At 39.2% G+C, this 22,216-nt stretch overlaps 2 protein-coding genes across 5 annotated transcripts; both read left to right on the forward strand.

The window, feature by feature from the left end:
* Window positions 1–619: 619 nt before the first annotated feature.
* Window positions 620–21,782, forward strand: LOC140820275 (uncharacterized). Of its 4 annotated transcripts, none has more exons than XR_012115399.1 (14): window positions 620–836; window positions 12,392–12,812; window positions 12,900–13,110; window positions 13,206–13,298; window positions 13,475–13,591; window positions 13,664–14,114; window positions 14,203–14,457; window positions 14,545–14,789; window positions 14,910–15,110; window positions 15,185–15,292; window positions 15,375–15,444; window positions 15,521–15,628; window positions 15,742–15,828; window positions 21,565–21,782. XR_012115399.1 is itself a non-coding variant. In XM_073180616.1 (12 exons), the coding sequence occupies exons 6-12, from the start codon at window positions 13,863–13,865 to the stop codon at window positions 15,578–15,580; spliced, it is 1,191 nt and encodes a 396-aa protein (XP_073036717.1). In that variant the 5' UTR covers window positions 620–836; window positions 12,392–12,812; window positions 12,900–13,110; window positions 13,206–13,298; window positions 13,475–13,591; window positions 13,674–13,862; the 3' UTR covers window positions 15,581–15,721. The 4 variants fall into 4 exon arrangements, 1 of the variants encoding a protein (XP_073036717.1); XR_012115398.1 differs by having other exon boundaries at window positions 13,674–14,114; XM_073180616.1 differs by lacking the exons at window positions 15,742–15,828; window positions 21,565–21,782 and having other exon boundaries at window positions 13,674–14,114; window positions 15,521–15,721.
* Window positions 8,792–9,769, forward strand: LOC140819088 (uncharacterized). Its single transcript, XM_073179099.1, has one exon. The coding sequence runs from the start codon at window positions 8,792–8,794 to the stop codon at window positions 9,767–9,769; it is 978 nt and encodes a 325-aa protein (XP_073035200.1).
* Window positions 21,783–22,216: the final 434 nt, after the last annotated feature.

Raw genomic sequence — 22,216 nt, forward strand, 5'->3', positions numbered from 1 at the left:
TCGTTGACGACTGCCGAAGGTAGCCCTGGTCCGGTCAACCTTGATTGCAACGGTAATCGCGAGTTTTTGAGCAAGGCAAGGTCGTGCACAATCGTTAGCTCCCCAACGCTTCAAGGTGAGTCCTTTCTCCTTCGATTTTTTTTCCTAATCGAGTTCAACTGATGATTGTAAATTCAAACAACACTCCCTCAAATCAGAACTAAAAACGTACCGACAAGAAATGAATATTCTGTAAACTTTCCTCGATTCATACCCCTACAGTAGGCAAAAAAAGAGCCTTTCCGATAGGCATCTTGACATATTATTTGCCAGCTGCAGGGTACAATGGCAAAACAACAAAAATTGTATAGTTCTCATTAATCTGGTTTTCTGGCAAAAGGGTCGGTGCAATATAAGAAAGACAACGGTTTTTAAATAGCTACGACAATGGTTTATATAATCGTTTTCTATATGTACATTTTTAGGGCCTAAGACAACGGTTTAAAAAAATCTGTTGTTGTATTCTTAAAAAAATTTCTTTCATAGCAACACTTCAAATTCTTTAACAACAGTTTTTAAACACTATTGTTAAAACAACCAATATCCCAAATTATCCCCGCTAACAATTCTCGCATAAACACACACTAGTACGCACGTCTCGAGACACACACATATTCCAAACCCTTCTCTCGTCCCCTCGTTTTTCCCATCCGAATCAAAGCCGTCGTCCGTCCGTTCGCCGTCGTCGACGACTGCCGAAGGTAGCCCTGGTCCGGTCAACCTTGATTGCAACGGTAATCGCGAGTTTTTGAGCAAGGCAAGGTCGTGCACAATCGTTAGCTCCCCAACGCTTCAAGGTGAGTCCTTTCTCCTTCGATTTTTTTTCCTAATCGAGTTCAACTGATGATTGTAAATTCAAACAACACTCCCTCAAATCAGAACTAAAAACGTACCGACAAGAAATGAATATTCTGTAAACTTTCCTCGATTCATACCCCTACAGTAGGCAAAATAAGAGCCTTTCCGATAGGCATCTTGACAATTCTTTGCCAGCTGCAGGGTACAAAGGCAAAACAACAAAAATTGTATAGTTCTCATTAATCTTGTTTTCTGGCAAAAGGGTCGGTGCAATCTAAGGCTGAGAAATATGGAAACATTACTAAAAATTAGTAATTGTATTACAAAATTGTATAGTTCCCATTTGGCCTAGAGGAAGTTTCTTCTTGCTTTTGTTCTTGGTCCAGTTATATCGCATCAAGAACAGGGATAAAATGATGGGAAAAATGACTATGGTGAATGCTGCTGCTAATTTTGTTAAAAATTATTGCATCTTCTTCCTTTTTTTAAATTTTATATCGCATCTTCTTCATTTTTAAAAAAAAAATTATTTGTGCTCTGAATAGTGTTTCGGCTATGGTGAATGCTGCTGCAAATTTTGTTTATATATGCTATGCATGAGAACTTTGTATTAGATTATAATTATTAATTATGTCAAGTGTTGAAAATTGAAGAATAAAATAAAATTATTTGGACAGCACATTCAAACAGCGATTAAAATTCCTTATCGCGAGGGTATCCCTAGAGATCTGGTTTGTTTTATAATTAATTTATTGGGAACTCGAATCTTTTTATACTTCTATGATTATAATCAAGACGTGAAGAGCCAACAACTAATACATGCATATGGGATCTTAATTATTTTGATTGGGTGATTTCATTTATTTTTTTTTAATGTAGGGTGATTTCATTTTTAAAAGTATAATGTATGTAAACGTGAAATTTTGATGCTTTTTTTTAATTTTTTTTTAATATAATTTGTAATTATATTACAAATTAGAAGAAACAATGTTTTTATGAATATTTAATAACTGAAAATAAATAAATAAATAAAGATAGTGTTAGGCCCAAATTGTGTCAACCCCAATAATTTGAAGGCCCATGAAATTAAAGTCCATCAAGTTAAAATATTTGAGCGGTTGAGGGCTTCGTCCACCAATGATCGAGGAAGTTGAGGAAGATGAGCCACGATCTATGTCCAATGATCATGGAAGATGCAAAACTGCTCTGGACAACTAAACAAAAAGAAGACAGAAACATCAGAATGAGACACAAAAAACAATTGACAAAAAGCTACAGCAACTTCTCTGCAACTTTGCTTTCATATCAGCAATCGTCTTCCATAGATTTCAGATGTTTATTCCAGTTTCTTGTAAAAACTTTGTTCGAATTTGTAACGGCATAACATATGTTGATGTTGTTTATGAGTTCTCCCCTTAATTTCATTATATTTATTATTTCACGTTCTTATTTTTGGAGCCATTTTGAGGGAATTAGAACGAACGATCGAATCAAGATTCACAACGTTTGATACGAAGTCAGATTATTTCATAAATTCGGCACGAATACGTTCCTGGCACGCCCGCAAATTTTCGTGACAAACAAGTTGGCACGCCCAGTGGGACCCAATGCCTCCAAAGCGTACTGAGAAGAGTGAAGGAATTCCTCCATCACTGGGGAAAGGTCATCCCTGACAAGAAGAATTTCAGGAAACTGATGTAGAAGGAAGAACGGTTGAAAGGCTCGTACACCAGTTCGAGGAAGGGACTACGAAGGAAGGAATTGCTGTTTCTGGCGGTGATGGGTCTTCGACGAACTTCATGTTGGCCATGGAGAAAAATATCCGCAGCGATCTCAAGGAAATGACTCAAACTTTCGCTACTGTCATGATGGAATTTGTGGCAGAAATGAAGGAATGGAGAAAGTCTGCAAAAGGGGAGGCTGTTACACCAGAAAATGCTGAACTCCAAGAAACTGGCGTTAAATTGCTAAAAGATCAAGGCCAAGGATCAGAGGTTTCTCAAGCAGGTGAAAATCGCCGCTTGGGGGAAACACGAATTCCTGAATCTGCCAGGGGAGGGAGATACACTCCTCCGCACAAAAGGGATGAGGAATTGGGGTTGAAATTCCAAAACTGCAGCAACAGCAAACAAATGGCTAGTAACGTGTTCTCTGTGACGTCTCCTAACTTACATCCAGGGGTGTATATTGATGGGGGAATGCGTGGATATTCAGCGCCAGGTTCAGGGAATAACACTCGGGGGGCAATCTATCATCCTCACCATTTAAGACAAACTCCAGCGTTGGATTTTGTGATGGTACGTGATGTGATTCAAGAGTTGTATGGCCCGGGAGTGAGGCCAATCAGCCGACCAGAATTCCATAAACCGTATCCTGATATTGTGGATCATGAAAACCCTTACCCAGGAGGGTACCGCATTCCAGACTTCACATTATACTACGGGGAAAACGGTCAATCCAGCGTGAAACATTTGTCCAGGTTTACAATTCAATGTGGGGAATTGGCAAATTTGGAGAACTTTTCTAATTACAAGTTACGTTTGTTCCCAAATTCCCTGACCAGTACTGCTTTCACATGGTATGCAACATTACCTAGAAATTCTATTATGACTTGGCATGATATGGAACGTCAATTCCATACACAATTCTTCCGGACAGTACCTGAGATTAGTATAGCGGAACTGTCAAGGGTGGTCCAAAACCCGGGGGAATCTGCCGATGATTTCATTTGTAAGTTCAAGAATGTGAGGAGCAGATGCCGAGTTTTCCTCCCTGAATCAGAATACGTGAAGATAGCACAGCGAGGACTCGATTTTGAACTTAGAAAGAAGTTCCAAGGGATGGAATTCCGTGATTTTTATGAACTTGCTGCCAAGGTATCAGAGTATGAGGAATTGTTATGAGAGGAGAGTCATAAAAGAAAGTTTACAGTGGGATCTTATTTCCAGGAGGTGGAGGAAGTTGCATTGGTAGAAGTAGCAAACTCCGGATCACGGATTGTCCCTTTCTTGAAACGCAAAAGTGAAGAACTTTCCAAGAAAAACATTCCTCCAGTGCAAACACCCTATACTTTTGATGCATCAAAGACGGAGGAAATTTTCGATCACTTGGTGAAGGAGAAGTTTATAACATTCCCCTCAGACCCCAAGCTGCCCACTATGGAGAAATTGAAAGGAAGGGATTATTGTAAGTATCACAACTCCTCCAACCATAATACTAATGCTTGTTGGGCTTTCAAGAATGTCTTGCAGGAAAGAATCAACAAGGGTATCCTGAAATTCCCCGAGAAAAAGGAAGCAATGATAGTGGATGAAGATCCTTTTCCCCCGATAGCCAATGTGAGCATGAGCAATATTGACTTGTGCTTTTTGATCAATGAGAGGAGAAGGAGTGGAAACAGGGACATGTCCATTAGGCCAGGAATTACTATAAAAAAGTGTTGGGTGCCTCGAAATATGATGTTTGAGGTTAGGGAGAAGAAAACAGAAACTTTTCATGGGAAAGGTCGCTATTACAGTGGGGAGGATCTGCATTATACTGGAAGGAATATGAAGTATGGCAGGGAATCCATGACCAAAAGGCCAGAGAACCAGTACTTCAGAAGGAGCCCATATTCTTGGTCGATGAATAACGAGAGAAGAAGTGTCCAGCAGTCATTTCATAAGATAATACAGAGGCCATCTCTTCTGAGCACCGATAAAAAATATGAGAGGAAGTCCCGCTTTGTTGTTCCTCCCAGAGCAATCCCTGATGGTGTATGGAGGCGAGTAGAACATCCAAAATTCCCAAAGCCTCTTTCTAGAACCCAAAAACGACGTTTGTTGAGAGAAAAAGCTGCTGAACGTAGGTCTGAGGTAGAGGAGTCATTCAAAGAAAAGAAGAAATTTGGGTGGAAGGCTACTGAAGATAATGAGGAGGAAGATGATGATCTATTATCAGAGGAAGACAGTGAACCAGTCAAGAGGGGTACCTTTAAAGTGGGGCAGATTTTGGTTTCATTTGAGTGTGCCACTGGCTCGTTAATGTTGCCAGAGGAATTCAAACGCAAAAGGATATGTGAATCTGAGGCGTTCGCTGGAAATCAAAATGGTACACAACCTGTTCAGACTGATATTTCGAATGAAAGCATCGGTGTTTTTGTCGATGAAGAGAAAAGAGTATTGATGAAGCGACCCATCAATGAAATGACTCAGCATATCAAGCCACTCTATATTGTAGCGCATGTGAATGGAAAGCCGTTGTTTAGGGTATTGATAGATAATGGGTCAGCTGTGAATATTATACCCTATAGAAACCTTCAGAAGTTGGGGGAAGAATGTGGAAGATTTGATTCCTACCGAAGTCTCTGTGGCAGATTTTACCGGGAAATCTACAAAAACTTTGGGAGTGTTGCCAACGAATGTTACTGTAGGGTCTCGATCCTCGCTGTCAGCCTTTTTTGTGGTCAATTTCAGTGCTAGTTTCCATGCTTTGTTAGGAAGGGATTGGATTCATTCCAATCATTGTGTACCATCATCCATGCACCAATTATTGTTGATGTGGAAAGGGGATGAAGTGGAAGTGGTACAGGCTGATTCGCAGCCGTATCAATCTAATTCCAACGCAGTTGAGGCTAGATATTATGATGGAGCCTTCGGACCTATCAGAATTCGTGATTACAAGGTGAATGGACAGCAAGGAGCAGTCTACATGGATACCAAGAAAGTAAGGGAAGCAGTTGAAAAAATTCTCAAACCCACTGCCATGTTCTCTCCTAGACCCATGGTTCGACCTATTATCGAAGGGGTCGATGATTAAGTTCACAAGGAAGAGATGGAAGTGGCTGCAACTTCCGAATGGAAAGCCACATTGCAGCAGCTGGTGACTGAAGTACAATCTCAGGAATTATGGGACATTGACGGAACTGAAATAATATTTGAAGATGAATTTGATTACAGTGAAGAAGAAGAGTTACAAATGGAGGGTCGACATCTGGAGACTCAAGATCCCTTAGAAGAAGCGAACTTGGGGACCATGGAATGCCCTAGAACCACTTATATCAGTATGTTGTTAGAGGAGGATGTGATGAAACAAAATTAGTTGGAGCCAGAGCTTTATACAGAGGCAATGATCATGAAACTTGAAGATTTGGATGAGTTGAGAATGCAAACGTATAATGCTTTGATGCTTCAGAAATCCAAGGTGGCCAGAAGTTACAACAAACGTGTGAATAAGAAAATATTTGAGGAGGGAGACGTGGTTTGGAAGGTGATCCTAGCCCTCGGATCCAAAGACAGGGAAATCGGCAAATAGTCGCCCAATTGGGAAGGTTCATTCAAAGTTCATCGAGTTTTAGATGGAAACGCATATTGGTTGGCAAGTCTGGATGGAGAGCCACATAGAAGGTGCATTAATTGCAAGTATTTGAAGCATTATTATCCCAGTATTTGGGTAGGGATGTCGGAGACAAAGGGTTCATGAAGTTGGATGTGAAGGAGTTTGGTACAGAGTAGGCTACATGGACACTTTGTTTGAATCTGTCATATTAACTCGTAAGAAGTTCCTGTAAATATGAGAGGAATAGGCTTTTAAGCCATTCCTTGCTGAATTTCTTTGTAAATAATGATGGAGCATTTGTAAATAAATAAAAATACTGGCTCGTGGAGTTCGCTGTAGTTAATTTGGGTAAAGTGCTCGTTGTGTTAGTTGGCCAAATCGGTGACAAAGCGAAGTTCATTTAAGTGCATGTCTTGAAACTTCGGTGTGCTTTATTCGAAAGATGTGGTTTGGCCGTTCATTGGGAATGTATGTTGATTTGCGTTTGTTTGCGTCGTTTTTAAAAGTTCACTTTTTAGAAAAATTTTGGCAGAGTTTCCTTTAGAAATGTGATATGCCAAAATTGTAAACACCTGCAAATATATCCCAAGCAACATACACAAGAACAACAATGCATTTTACCAACAAAATTTGGCTTTCAAGCCACTTTCTCAACTCTATACATCGGAAAATACACTTGCCAAATTATGGCAAACAAATGTAAAAACGTACACCTACTGTCCCTAGCCTACATATTTTATTCCTTACAATGTGTAGTACACTTCATACATATATGCTCAGTCAGTTGCAGAGATATTCATCCAATTTTGGAAATTTATTTTGGATTGGTCGGCGGCACTCCCAAGAGGTAATATTTTCCATCTCCATTGGTATTTAAGATACTGCTTGCATTGGCTTTTGGGCTAAATCTTCAATTCCTCCAACTATGTTCCTGTGAAATAAATGGGATCTCATCTGGAGCATCACAATTCCTTGTACTGGTGCATTTCTTTTAAAAACGTGGAAGATTACAGAAGTTGTACCAGCTATAGGCCAAACTCTGAATATGCACACCAAGGGAGCCACCCTGTTGAGATGCAAGCAGTGGGTGTTGCAAGGTGTGACTCATAAAAAACTCATTCAAACATAGGCACAAACACCTTGAGTGCAGCATAAAATGTGGCAAATTCTACTGTGTTTTTGTGATAGAGGATTAGGAAAAATGGTGAAATCTACCTATCTTGAGGAGGTGTGGCTTGATGTAAAGAAATTTGATGATGACAATTTTCAGAAACTTGGATGGCATTACGGTTTCTTCGGGAATATCGGTGGGTGCTGATGGAGATTTGGGTGAATGGAATGAGGAAAAAAAAGATAAGGAAGGGTTAGGGAAGCACACTCGGATCTAACCTGTTGGAGGAAGAACATGCATTCTAGCTGCCAATTCTTCTTCAGATCAATAGAACCAATTCTTTCAAAATCATGTGACTGTACGCTTAGCTTTGAATAGTTAGGAGACCAAACAAAGTAGTCAAATGGCCCACTGTACCAAATTGGTCAAATTAGCTAAATAGCCAAAATGGGTCAAATTGGCCATTGGCCCAAATTGGCTAGGGGCGCATTTGTTAGGCCCAAATTGTGTCAACCCAAATAATTTGAAGGCCCGTCAAATTAAAGTCCATCAAGTTAAAATATTTGAGCGGTTGAGGGTTTGGTCCACCAATGATCGAGGAATTTGAGGAAGATGAGCCACGATCTATGTCCAATGATCATGGAAGATTGCAAAACTGCTTAGGACAACTAAACAAAAAAAAGATAGAAACATCAAAATGAGACACAAAAAACAATCGACAAAAAGCTACAGCAACTTCTCTGCAACTTTGCTTTCATATCAGCAATCGTCTTCCATAGATTTCAGATGTTTATTCCAGTTTCTTGTAAAAACTTTGTTCGAATTTGTAACGGCATAACATATGTTGATGTTGTTTATGAGTTCTCCCGTTAATTTCATTATATTTGTCATTTCACGTTCTTATTTTTGGAGCCATTTTGAGGGAATTAGAACGAAAGATCGAATCAAGATTCACAACGTTTGATACGAAGTCAGATTATTTCATAAATTCGGCACGAATACGTGCCTGGCACGCCCGCAAATTTTCGTGACAAACAGATTGTTTATATGGAAGTTATGCATTTTAAAAACTGAAAATAAATAAATAAAGAAAGATAGTTTATATGGAAGTTTAATAACAAATATATTTACATATATATATATATATATATATATATATATATATATAAACATGCATGACTTATGAATATTTAATAACTGAAAATAAATAAATAAAGATAATTTATATGGAAATTATGCATTTTGATAATTGAATTTGAGATTTTAAATCACTGTCTCAAATTGGTAGTATCCATTTGAATAAATAATTTGAAACTTCTTGTATTGCTCAAGTATATATATTTTTTATGACGATAATGTAAATTCATACTACTCTTGGCATTATCATGCTACTTTTTGATTATTTAGGTGTATGCTGATCTGGGAAGTTTGCAGGAGTCTTACTAACCTACTTTGGGTAAGGAGTTCCTACATTAATTCAACCATTAAGGGGTTGGGCTACTTGTTAGCTGAGCAGTTGTACCAAGAATGGACAAAGAATGGATGTCAAAAGATAGGCTATCACGTGAATTTGATGTTGGAGTAGATTCTTTCTTGGAGTTTGCACTAAAAAATGCTTTCCACTCTGATGCGATACCTTGTCCATGTGCAAGATGTGGTAATCTAATGAAGAAAAATGTTGAAACTATCAGGGCACATTTGTATTGTAATGGTATGGATTTGACATATCATACATGGATATGGCATGGGGAAAGATCTACGAAAGGGAACTCAATGAATGATAATGATCGAGTAGGACAAGATGAACACAAATCATTTACTGAGGAACCTATAGATATGGTGCATTTTGTATATGAAAGTTATGCTGAGAATCCAAGCCAATTCAATAAGCTACTTGAAGATGCAGATAAACCTTTATATCCTTTATGTGCTAAATTCACAAAGTTATCTGCAGTTGTGAAATTATTTAACTTGAAGGCAAAATATAGTTGGAGTGATAAAAGTTACACTGATCTACTTATTTTGTTTGGAGAAATGCTTCCAGATCACAATGAATTGCCTTCATCTTTGTATGATGCAAAAAAAAGCTTACGCACATTAGGGATGGACTATGTGAAAATTCATGCTTGTCCTAATGATTGTATCTTGTACCGGAAAGATTACGAAGATTTTGCAAATTGCCCTACTTGCGGGACGTCAAGGTGGAAGTTGGGCAACAAAGCGAAGATAAAGGAAGGAATTCCTGCAAAGGTCTTGTGGTATTTCCCACCTATTCCAAGATTTCAAAGAGTGTTTCGAAATAAGGCGATATCCAAGGAGTTAACTTGGCATGCTGATAAAAGAGTTAGTGATGGATTCTTGCGTCATCCAGCTGATTCGCCCTCTTGGAAATTAGTTGATCGCATGTGGCCAGATTTTGCTTATGAGCCAAGAAATCTTAGATTGGCTATATCAGCAGACGGTTTCAATCCTCATGGTTTGATGAGTTCTGCATATAGTTGTTAGCCTGTTTTAATGATCACATACAATCTTTCACCATGGTTGTGTATGAAGAGAAAATTTGTGATGCTCACTTTGTTGATATCTGGTCCTAGACAGCCGGGTAATGATATTGATGTTTACTTAGCACCTCCTATTGACGACTTAAAATGCTTATGGGATAAAGGTGTTGAAGCATATGATGCATATCGAGAAGAAAGCTTCTCTCTTAGAGCTGTTCTACTATGGACAATCAATGATTTTCCTGCATATGGGAACATGTCAGGATGTGTTTTGAAAGGATATCATGAATGTCCTATTTGTGCAGAAGAAACATATTCGACAAGGTTGAGCATTGTAGAAAAATGTCATATACAGGCCATAGAAGGTTTCTACCTTTAAGTCATCCTTATCGAAGACAAAAGAAGGCATTTAATGGGAAGCAAGAATTTAACCTCGCACCAAAACCATTGAGTGGCAATGAAATTTTAGAAAGAGTTCAAAGAATTAATTATCATTGTAGAAAATTCAGCGGAAAGCTTCAGTCAAAGAATGATGACGGGATAACATGCTGGAAAAAGAAATCAATATTCTTTGAACTTGAGTATTGGAAAGATCTACATGTTCGACATGTTCTTGATGTGATGCACATTGAAAAAAATGTTGGTGAAAGTCTCATCGGTACGTTACTTGAAGTTCCAGGAAAAAAAAAAGGATGGAGTAGCAGCAAGATTAGATATTTTGGAAATGAATTTAAGGACTGAATTGGCACCAAGGATTGGGGAGAAGAAAACGTTTTTGCCAGCAGCATGTTACACACTAAGTAAGGATGAGAAAATAAGTATTTGCAATTCTTTGCCGGGAGTAAAAGTACCTGTAGGTTACTCATCCAATATTAGAAACCTTGTGTCGATGAAGGATTTGAAACTTGTTGGCGTGAAGTCACACGACTATCACACTTTAATGCAACAATTGCTTCTCGTGGCCATCCGCGGTGTCTTGCCAAAACATGTCAGAGATACTATCACCCGGCTGTGTTTCTTCTCAATGTATTATATAGTAAAGTGATAGACGTCTTAAAGTTGGATGACTTGCAAAGAGAGATTGTGTTGATATTGTGTTCACTTGAAAAGTACTTTCCCCCTTCATTTTTTGATATAATGATTCATTTAACTATTCATCTTGTGCGGGAGGTCAAATTGTGTGGACCGGTTTGGTATAGGCACATGTACCCATTTGAAAGATTCATGAAGATTTTGAAAGGTTATGTGCGCAATCGCAATCGTCCTAAAGGGTGTATAGCTGAATGTTACATTGCTGAAGAGGCTGTCTAATTTTGCTCAGATTATCTATCTAATGTCCACACAATTGGGATACCATCAAGGCATCGAGAAGTAGAACTTACTAAGCCTTTATCGGGAGCAGTTGTGCACTCCACTAGTCATGATGAGCTGAAACAAGCACATCTTTATGTATTGACAAATGATGTTGAGATTGATCCTTATGTTGAGTAAGATCTACAACCTATCAATTATTTCATGCACTTTGCATACATTCTATTGGTTTATTTATTAAAAATTCTTTCATTAGGGAACACATGATGGATTTGAAATCAAGATTTCCTCATAAAGCCAAGTCCAAAAAGTTCTTACAAGATGAGCATAACCGAACGTTTACTAACTGGTTTCGTGATACTGTAAGTTCCAAAATACTAGATATTAACATGCATACAACTCTTTGGTATCTTGTGTAAAATCTAAATTTATGGCATTGTGAAATATAGATTGCACATTTAGTTGACCATTCCACCCATCAAATATCAGAAAGATTGAAGTGGATGGCGCGTGGACCTAGAAACAAAGTGTTAAAGTATTCTTGTTATCTAATTGATGGGGTTACATATTATACAAAAGAACATGATGATGTACGAGTTACTCAAAACTCTGGAGTAAGCTTAGTCGCAAAGACAATGCAAGTTTCCAGTGCAAAGGATAAAAACCCAATTGTTTCAGACATGATTTTTTATGGAGTTAATGAAAAAATATGGGAACTCGATTACCACAAATTTCAAATTCCAGTGTTCAAATGTAATTGGGTGGAGAATAATAATGGTATTAAAGTAGATGATCTTGGTTTCACATTGGTAAATTTGAAAATAATTGGCTTCAAATCCGACTCTTTTATCTTGGGAAGTCAACCAAAGAAAGTATTTTACATTGAAGATCCTGAAGATCCTGAATGGAGTATTGTACTTGCAACTCCTAGTAGAGAGTCATTTGAACACGTTAATGGTGATGAATTGGAAGACACTTTAACTCACTATCAATCTTTTACCAGAGGGTTACCATCAATGGGTGTTGACGGAGCATACGACAATGAACCATCATGCATTCGTGAAGATTGTGATGGGACTTGGGTCGACAATGTTTAACCAAAGATATTTTACTTTTGAAGATGTATTTGTAGACAATATTGACATGTATTTAGCTTTTGAATGGGAGTTTGTAGACAATATTGAAGTTATACTTTTAGTTATCTTTGTATCTGTTGAATTTCTATTGAAGATGAATTTCTTATCCTATTTTTTGTTTTATATATTGTGTATTTATTTCTATATTGATATGTTTTTTTCACTTTTTGGTGGAACAGGTTCAATCTGGACTCTATGACATCCTTTACACAGCTTAAAATTGGGTCTCATGATGATGATACAATTCATAAATCGAGCAAGAGATTAGGACAACCTGCATTGATTGGGAAGGGCAAAGAAAAAATTTCATCTACTCCTACTGACAAGAGTTTTGATGGAAAGGAACAGTTGGTATCTACGGACACTGAAACAACAAGAACATCTAGAGGTCATACACATCTAGATAAACTTTCTAGGCAGAGGGTTCAGGGAATTCGAAAGGAGGTAAGATTCAATCTACTTGGACAACCAGTAGGACAAGTTGCTGCTGAAATGCAGAGTTATATTGGTGTGCTTGCTCGAGAAAAAGTTAAGATAACTTACAAGACATGGAAGCAAGTTCCGATTGAAGTTAAAGAGTTGATTTGGGAATCTGTTAATGTAAGTTCTATTGTTTTTTCACAATTAATATTCATATTATTTATATATATTTTATGTTAATGTATTTACGTTAACTATGTTTTACAGTTGACGTTTGATGTTCCCCCAAGTTGGAAAAAAGGGATGTTTAAGTTCAGCAAACAATAAGTGGCGTCAATTTAAATCACATCTCACTCAAACGTTCATTTCGAACAACGTTGATAAACCAGAAGAGTTGGAGCAACCACCTACTGGCTATGGTCTTGCACGAGATGACTGGATTTCTTTTGTCATGACTCGCATGTCTGATAAATTCATTGTAAGTATTTTTTTTAGTTTTTTGAAAATAAGTCGACCATGAATTATTTGACGAATTAAAAAAATTTTGATATGTGTAATTATTCACTTGACTAGGAACTAAGTGATCAACAGAAGGAAAGAAGGAAGAAGAACATATACCCTCATCGCCTTGCTCGTAAGGGATATGCACGATTTGCTGAAGAAATAGTAAGTATATTTCAACATTTGTGCCGTCCAAGAAGTGTATGTTTCTTTCCTTCGCATGAATACTTGTAACATGGGTGCCTTTTTTTTTAGCATGTTATATATATCATTGCATTTGCTGGTTTTTTTTCAACATTTAACCTATTTCACAAAGATCATTTCATTGTTCTTGTATGTAGGCAAATGAATTGTATGACGATGATGATATCAATAGAGCAATTATTTGGAAAAAAGGGAGAGTGAATAAAGAAGGGGATTTTGATGGCCAGGAGTTGCAAATAACAGTAGAAAAGATTGTGAGCAAATTATACATAAAAATAAATTATTTTATTTTAGTGAAACCTTTTAAAGTAATTAATATTTTCCAGTGGATGACAGGATGATTACATACAACAAAAACGTGAGGGGAAACTTGAAATAAAAAGGACAAAAAAGGATATTCTCACTTAAGCACTCAATTCAGATGAACATGGTGGACGTGTGAGAGCTGTTGGAGGTCACATCACTCCAACATTATATTTCAATGTTGGTAGAGGTTGGAAGACTGAGGGTGTTGACAGAGAGCTAATGATTCAGCAAAAGAAAGAGTTGATAGAGGCTAGAAAATTAATTCAAGAGCAAGATACACGCATTCAAAAACTTGAAGCATTTGTCTACAAAAAGGGTGCATGGGACAGTGAGATTGATGACAAAGGAAGTTGCTCGGTAAAATTGCATCAAGTGAATGAAAGTGAAATGAAAATCGACAAGTTTTTCCCCAGTCATGAAGATTTGAATGATGTCGAAATGAAAGTTGTGGAAAAATCTGTTGCTTTACAGGTATATATTTTTTTGTGATTATATAGTACTTAATATTTTTTAACTAAAGAGTTAGTACAATTCATTGACAGAACTATTTGTCTTTTAGGGGAAACCAGTTATTTTGAAATTGGATTCTAGCACAGACATTGTTGCATATGGAACAGTTGTTGAGGTCAATGGAGCTAATAACTTGCTTCATGGTGTTCCATTACCTCAAAATTGCACGTGTGTATCCATTGATGAAGCAATGCAAAACACAGCACTTTTGCCAGTTCCGATTCCCAATGAATGTGAAGTTGTTGGTGATTCCGTAGGAACACATGTGGCTTGGCCACATCATTTGATAATGCTACGAGAAGAGGTACATGTACGCTTATATTTCAAAGTAAATGTCTGTCAAATTCTCTAGTATTGCACCTATCTAACATGTTTACAATACAATTATCAGAAGCGTCAAATGAACAAAACTGTCAATGTCGAAAGAAACCAGACTTTGTCATCAAATGTGCCAAGATCAGTGCGCATGGTGCATTGTTATTGTAAGAGAGCCCTAGAAAATGGAAGGAAATTATCATTTCTTTTAGATCATGAAGTATTTGCAGATGATTACGAACTTAACTTGCACTTTGAGGACATCAGTCCTTTGTATCACTTGGAGCCGATTTCAGGAAATTGTGTAGTTGTCTACATTTGGTAAGTCTTCGATTAACTTAAAGTTTGTTTGTTATTTTCTTATATTATTATATAAGATGCATATAATTTGTTAGTTTAGTATGTAGTATAATTTTGATTTTCTTTTACTTGAAATGACAGGCATTTTTATAAAAAGATGGTGAAAGAAAACAAGATTGACAAATTCAGATTCGTAAATCCACACAGCATCCCAAATTTGCAAAAAAATACACACGACAAAACAGGTAAAACTGAAAGGTTGAACAAGAGGGCGAGTTCTTTAGCGGATAGGCTAAGTGGTGCATCAATGGATCAATTGGTTTTGGTTCCAAGTTGTTGTGGGTAAGTAAGATCACAATATAATTTTCAATTGTTTTTTTTACTGAATTGCATACACTTATTATGTGTGTGTGTAGTTTTCATTGGACTCTCACTGTCATTGAGCCTTATAAGGAGATTGTTTATTTGCTGGATTCCCTAAGTCATCGCATTCGCGATGAGGATTGGAAATATGTTGTGGAAATGTCAGTTCATATTCTATTTTAATGATGCATTTCATTTCATGAAGAAACACTTGTGTATCAACTATGTTCAATGTTAATGAAGGGCGTTGAGATTGTTTAACTCAACTAAGGGAAGGAAAGGAAGAAAGCGTGTACAATGGGAAGTCGTAAAGGTATGTGTATTTCTCATTCGTGCTAATTTTTTAATGTGTCTATTTGTCATTAACAATTTGACAGTTTTTAACATAGGCTCCTAGGCAACCTGATGCTAAACAATGTGGTTATTACGTGATGAGATTCATGAGGTAGATTATTGAAGAAGTTGCAACTCTTGAGGGGGATTCACTACAATCGATAGTAATATTATCTTGCTTATCTAAAATAATTACAAGTTATCTAGCTACTTTTCATTTTGAAAATTCATTAAGTTGTGTTTTTTTTACTAATATATTTTTTGTGTGTGTTCATAGTTCACAAAAACAGAGTATTCTATGGAAGAAATTGATGAGGTGCACACCGAGCTGGCCGAATGCATACAGGATCATATTTATGAATAGGTAGGACATGCGTTCATCTTAATTACTTGAAAAAATACAGTTCATATTGAACGGATTTGGACATTGATTGTAGTGACCCGTTCCAGAATCACCTACTAATCAAGAACTAAGCATGCGATTAACTTAATTAATAATAATCAGAGATAACAGCGGAAACTGACACCAAACGATAGTTATACAACCCAATAGAAAATCCAGAACAACTCAACTTAAACTGAAATATACGGTACAACCATATCGAAACAAAGAGATACCGAAGAACTAAACCAACCAGCTACTCAACGTCCTCCTCCTCCTCCTCCTGAGCTGTCCAACCTGAGGCCTGCCCCGTGGGAATGGGGTGTCCAAGATAAACAAAAACCGAGGACGTGAGCGATAAGAACGCCCAGTACAAAAGCATGAGTATACAAGCCTATATGAAATGCACATGCTATGATATGATACCAGGGTAGTCAAGAAACAGGAGTAACAAAGGATCTCAAAATGCTCAGTCTAGAGGCGCCAAGTGGATAGTGCCGCGCGGTACTCCTCTGGGTCACTGCATCCACTACAAGAACAGACGTGGACCTAAAATGTCCCGGATCACCGAAGCCCTCCCGACCCGTCGGCCACTATGTACTCTCGGTGTCCATGCGTCCACAAGACAAGACAGGGCTGAGCGGCCCCACAAGATATAGCTTATCTCGAAAGAGATACAGCTCAACAGTAAAGGCTATCTCGAAGGAGATACGGCTCAACATGAAATGCAACATGCAGTAATAAACGTGACATAATAGCATGCATCATATGACATATATCAATGCACCACATAATCATGCAACACATATAAGAATGTATACTCGACCAGGATATCTCGGATAGTACTTTCGTACCTCTATCACAGCAAGCCTAGCCTTACGCAGCACCGCTAATCAGGTCTAGAACAAGCCTACGCATCAAAAGCATACCCAATGAACAATACTACCATGCTCAACTAGCAAAACCAGTACTACCAAAGGTTTAGGGTTTACCTTCGTCCGTCGACAGCCCTTTGATGTCGATTGCCTCGTAACTCAGGCGTCGCTACACTACCAATCCTGGCAGCTCTTGACTATCGCTCGACCGACAACTAACCCTAGAAACCTTCCAAACCTCTCAAAATGAGACACAACTTCAAGAACTTGCCATCCAAAATGAGGAATTCCGAGCACTATTTATAGGCTATGTTCGGATCCACCGAACCCACTTCGGAACGTCCGAACTCCTACGTGTCCATCAGCTCTTGACACCTCACGATCGGATCCACCGAACCTACACTTCGGAACGTCCGAACTCCCACGTGTCCATCGGCTCTTGACACCTCATGATCGGATCCACCGAACCTACACTTCGGAACGTCCGAACTCCCACGTGTCCATCGGCTCTTGACACCTCATGATCGGATCCACCGAACTCACTTCGGATCGTCCGAACTCTTCGGTGCTACCGAACCATCTTCGGTCCGTCCGATCATGACCACGGTCAAAATTACACATTAAACCTTCTTAATCACCATTAATCCGTTAATTACCCAATTTGGAATTCGGGCTACTACATTCTCCCCCCCTTAAAAGATTTCGTCCTCGAAATCAGGCTTAGAGGATGAACAAAACGAAATAACAACATCGTTATTACATCTCAATTGTTGTTGAACACAACTGATCTAGAAAATCCAGAAAGACTCGATTCATCAGATCCGTGAACGCTGCTGGCGCATTCGTCAATCCAAATGGCATAACTAGAAACTCGTAATGCCCATATCGAGTACGAAATGCAGTCTTGGAAATATCATCATCCCTAACTCTCATCTGATGATAACCCGATCGCAAGTCAATCTTGGAGTAAACAGAAGTACCCTGAAGTTGATCGAACAAGTCATCGATACGAGGTAATGGATACTTGTTTTTGATCGTCACACGATTCAGCTGGCGATAATCAATGCACAATCGCATAGATCCATCTTTCTTCTTGACAAACAAGACTGGAGCTCCCCAAGGTGAAACACTCGGGCGAATATAACCTTTATCAAGAAGATCCTGTAATTGCTGCTTCAATTCTCTCATCTCTGACGGAGCAAGACGATAGGGGGCACGAGAAATCGGTGCAGTCCCTGGCATTAACTCAATGCCAAATTCCACCTCTCTAACCGGAGGAAAACCAGGAATCTCATCTGGAAAAACATCAGGAAATTCACAAACCACTGGAATATCATCTATACCAACACTACCTGTGGAGGAATCAATCGCATAGATGAGGTAGCCTTCCCCGCCCGCCTCTAAAGCACGACAGGCTTTCAGAGCAGATACCACTGGCATCGGAGGTCGCGCTCCCTCACCATAGAAAAACCAACTAGAGCTCTCAGTCGTACGAAACTGAACAAGCTTCTGGTAACAATCCACGGTAGCTCGGTAGGTAGTCAATAGGTCTATACCTAGAATACAATCAAAATCTTCCATCTCCAAGATCATAAGATTCGCAATCAATTCGTTACCCTCAAAATCTAAGGGACAACCCATCACTAGACGCTTCGCTAACACCGAATGACCCATCGGAGTAGAAACGGAAAGAATGACGTCTAGAGAAACATACGGTAACTTATGACGCTTAACAAATTGTGCAGAAATGAATGTGATGCTCCGCTGTCAATAAGAACAAAAGCAGGAATACCGCATAAATGAAAAGTACCTGCTATGACTCTCTCTCTGTCTCATCTGCAGCCTGATCCTGGTTCAGCGCAAAAACCTGACCTTGGGCACGAGGTCGAAGATTTGAACTACCCACTGCCTGACCCTGCCTCCTCTGCTGAACAGTCGTCTGAGATCCGGAACCAGATCCTACTCCACCTCGCAACTGAGGACAATTCTTCTTGAGATGACCCATCTCTCCGCACTGAAAACAAGCTCCCGCGGCTGATCGGCATCGCTCCGATGGATGGTTCTTCCCACAATGCACACAAGAAACCTTGTTCTTATCAAAGCGGAAAACACCGCTAGACCGTGATCCAGATCCAGAAGAAGAAGAACCAGATTTCTTGAAAGACTGAGATCGAGGACTCAAAGTACTCGGAGGTTTAGAAGAAAGAATAGCCCTACCACGCTGGAGACTGATCTCTGCCTGGCGACACCGGTTCACTAACCCATCATAAGAAGTAGGATTATCACAGACAATGACTCGATCAAAAATCTCCTGGTTAAGACCCTGGAGGAAATGGTCATACTTGGCCTCAGAACTGCCACTGATATGAGGGGCAAAGGGTAACAACTCGAAGAACTTCTGCTGATATTCATCAACAGACATATTCCCCTGCTTAAGATTCAGGAGCTCAATCGTCTTTGTCTGGCGAAGGGCTGGAGGAAAATACAGCTGCATGAAAGCTGCACGGAAATCGGCCCAAGTCACCCTACCCTGGGACTGGACTATCGGCGCAGAAGTCGATCGCCACCACTTGCGCGCACGGCCCTCGAGAAGAAAACTAAGGGTCTCTATCTTCTGCTCCTCGGTGCACTGGAATGCACGGAAACAACTCTCCATGCGCTCTAACCAATCCTCAGCATCATCGGGAGTCTCACCGCCGACTAAAGGCTTAGGCCCCATCTGAATGAAACGGTGCAAATCAAAACGCCTAGGACCATCCCGACGATGACGATGTTCACGATGACGCCTACGATCGTCCTGGTCACCCCAACGACCTACACTTCCCTGACTACTCTCATCACCAAAGTGGTCAGCCATCGCTATAAGAATGAGGAAAATGGTAAAATGGTCCACGAAAAATCCCAAAACAGAATCTATATCCCAAAATCGTAAGCATGCTCTGATACCATAAATGTAGTGACCCGTTCCAGAATCACCTACTAATCAAGAACTAAGCATGCGATTAACTTAATTAATAATAATCAGAGATAACAGCGGAAACTGACACCAAACAATAGTTATACAACCCAATAGAAAATCCAGAACAACTCAACTTAAACTGAAATATACGGTACAACCATATCGAAACAAAGAGATACCGAAGAACTAAACCAACCAGCTACTCAACGTCCTCCTCCTCCTCCTCCTGAGCTGTCCAACCTGAGGCCTGCCCCATGGGAATGGGGTGTCCAAGATAAACAAAAACCGAGGACGTGAGCGATAAGAACGCCCAGTACAAAAGCATGAGTATACAAGCCTATATGAAATGCACATGCTATGATATGATACCAGGGTAGTCAAGAAACAGGAGTAACAAAGGATCTCAAAATGCTCAGTCTAGAGGCGCCAAGTGGATAGTGCCGCGCGGTACTCCTCTGGGTCACTGCATCCACTACAAGAACAGACGTGGACCTAAAATGTCCCGGATCACCGAAGCCCTCCCGACCCGTCGGCCACTGTGTACTCTCGGTGTCCATGCGTCCACAAGACAAGACAGGGCTGAGCGGCCCCACAAGATATAGCTTATCTCGAAAGAGATACAGCTCAACAGTAAAGGCTATCTCGAAGGAGATACGGCTCAACATGAAATGCAACATGCAGTAATAAACGTGACATAATAGCATGCATCATATGACATATATCAATGCACCACATAATCATGCAACACATATAAGAATGTATACTCGACCAGGATATCTCGGATAGTACTTTCGTACCTCTATCACAGCAAGCCTAGCCTTACGCAGCACCGCTAATCAGGTCTAGAACAAGCCTACGCATCAAAAGCATACCCAATGAACAATACTACCATGCTCAACTAGCAAAACCAGTACTACCAAAGGTTTAGGGTTTACCTTCGTCCGTCGACAGCCCTTTGATGTCGATTGCCTCGTAACTCAGGCGTCGCTACACTACCAATCCTAGCAGCTCTTGACTATCGCTCGACCGACAACTAACCCTAGAAACCTTCCAAACCTCTCAAAATGAGACACAACTTCAAGAACTTGCCATCCAAAATGAGGAATTCCGAGCACTATTTATAGGCTATGTTCGGATCCACCGAACCCACTTCGGAACGTCCGAACTCCTACGTGTCCATCAGCTCTTGACACCTCACGATCGGATCCACCGAACCTACACTTCGGAACGTCCGAACTCCCACGTGTCCATCGGCTCTTGACACCTCATGATCGGATCCACCGAACCTACACTTCGGAACGTCCGAACTCCCACGTGTCCATCGGCTCTTGACACCTCATGATCGGATCCACCGAACTCACTTCGGATCGTCCGAACTCTTCGGTGCTACCGAACCATCTTCGGTCCGTCCGATCATGACCACGGTCAAAATTACACATTAAACCTTCTTAATCACCATTAATCCGTTAATTACCCAATTTGGAATTCGGGCTACTACATTGATGTACATGATGATTGTATAGGTGGTTGGTGTGATGTATGGTCTGGCTGTGTAGGTGATAGGTGTGATGTATGGTCTGGCTGTGTAAGTGATAGGTGTGGTGTATCGTCGTATTTAAATTTATTTCGAATATATATTGTTTTTGCGTGTTTTTTAATTTTTTGCTATGTCCTATTTGCGGGGAGGTTATGCCAAAATTTTTCTAGGCCTTGAGGTCCGTTTTAAAGTATTTTAAACCACTTTTTGTTGCAGATTTTAGTCCAACCATTATTTTGATACTTAATTGTCATTAGGGACTGTTTAGGATCTTTACAGCAGTTAAGTAGTTGTGCATGTGTTGAAGATTAACAATGAATAAAATTATGTGGTTTTTATTATCACAGGCGCTGTAATGATGTTTTGGAAGATGCACCTGCAGAGATTCATTCCAACAAGCTACATAAGATATTTTGGAGTTGATATATGCAAGTCTTGGTTGTAGGGTATTTTTATTTTTGTGAACTTGACTAAAAGTTTTTGAAATTTGGTTACACACTTTTTTTAATTGTTGGTTTGTAGATTACAAGTCTATGAATGACATATTTCTGTGGTAATTCATGCATGTAGTTCTTGATCAAGTATATATGTTGATGTTTGGTTACACATTTTTTTTAATTGTTAATTGATATATATTTCAAAAGCAATATTTTTTAATTAATTAAATAATTTATGTTTAAATATAATATACAACGGTTGGGTAAAGCGATAAGACAACAGTTTTAAAGTGATGTAAATCAAATCCAAAGACAACAGATTTTAAACGTTGTAAAACTGTTGTGTATTGCAACGAAAGACTTCGGTTTAAAAAAATTGACAAACTGTTGTCGAATGTGATAAAAGACTACGTTTTCAATAGCTACAACAACGGTTTATCAACGTTGTCTTTGAGTAAACCATTTACCTTTAACAACGATTTTTTAGATCTACGACAACGGTTTTTTCCCGTCATTTTTAGACGGCTACAACAACAGTTTTTCACCGTTGTCTTTGAGCAAA

This window comes from Primulina eburnea, chromosome 18 (assembly GCF_022965805.1).
Source record: "Primulina eburnea isolate SZY01 chromosome 18, ASM2296580v1, whole genome shotgun sequence".
Classification (NCBI taxonomy): Eukaryota; Viridiplantae; Streptophyta; class Magnoliopsida; order Lamiales; family Gesneriaceae; genus Primulina; species Primulina eburnea.

Excerpts from the sequence above, each read along its gene's own strand:
- LOC140820275 (XM_073180616.1), top strand. The coding sequence starts at position 13,863 with ATGATTCAGCAAAAGAAAGAGTTGATAGAGGCTAGAAAATTAATTCAA. Across the intron at positions 14,115-14,202 it reads AAAAATCTGTTGCTTTACAG|GGGAAACCAGTTATTTTGAA; the intron begins GTATATATTTTT and ends TTTGTCTTTTAG. Across the intron at positions 14,458-14,544 it reads TGATAATGCTACGAGAAGAG|AAGCGTCAAATGAACAAAAC; the intron begins GTACATGTACGC and ends TACAATTATCAG.
- LOC140819088 (XM_073179099.1), top strand. The coding sequence starts at position 8,792 with ATGGACAAAGAATGGATGTCAAAAGATAGGCTATCACGTGAATTTGAT.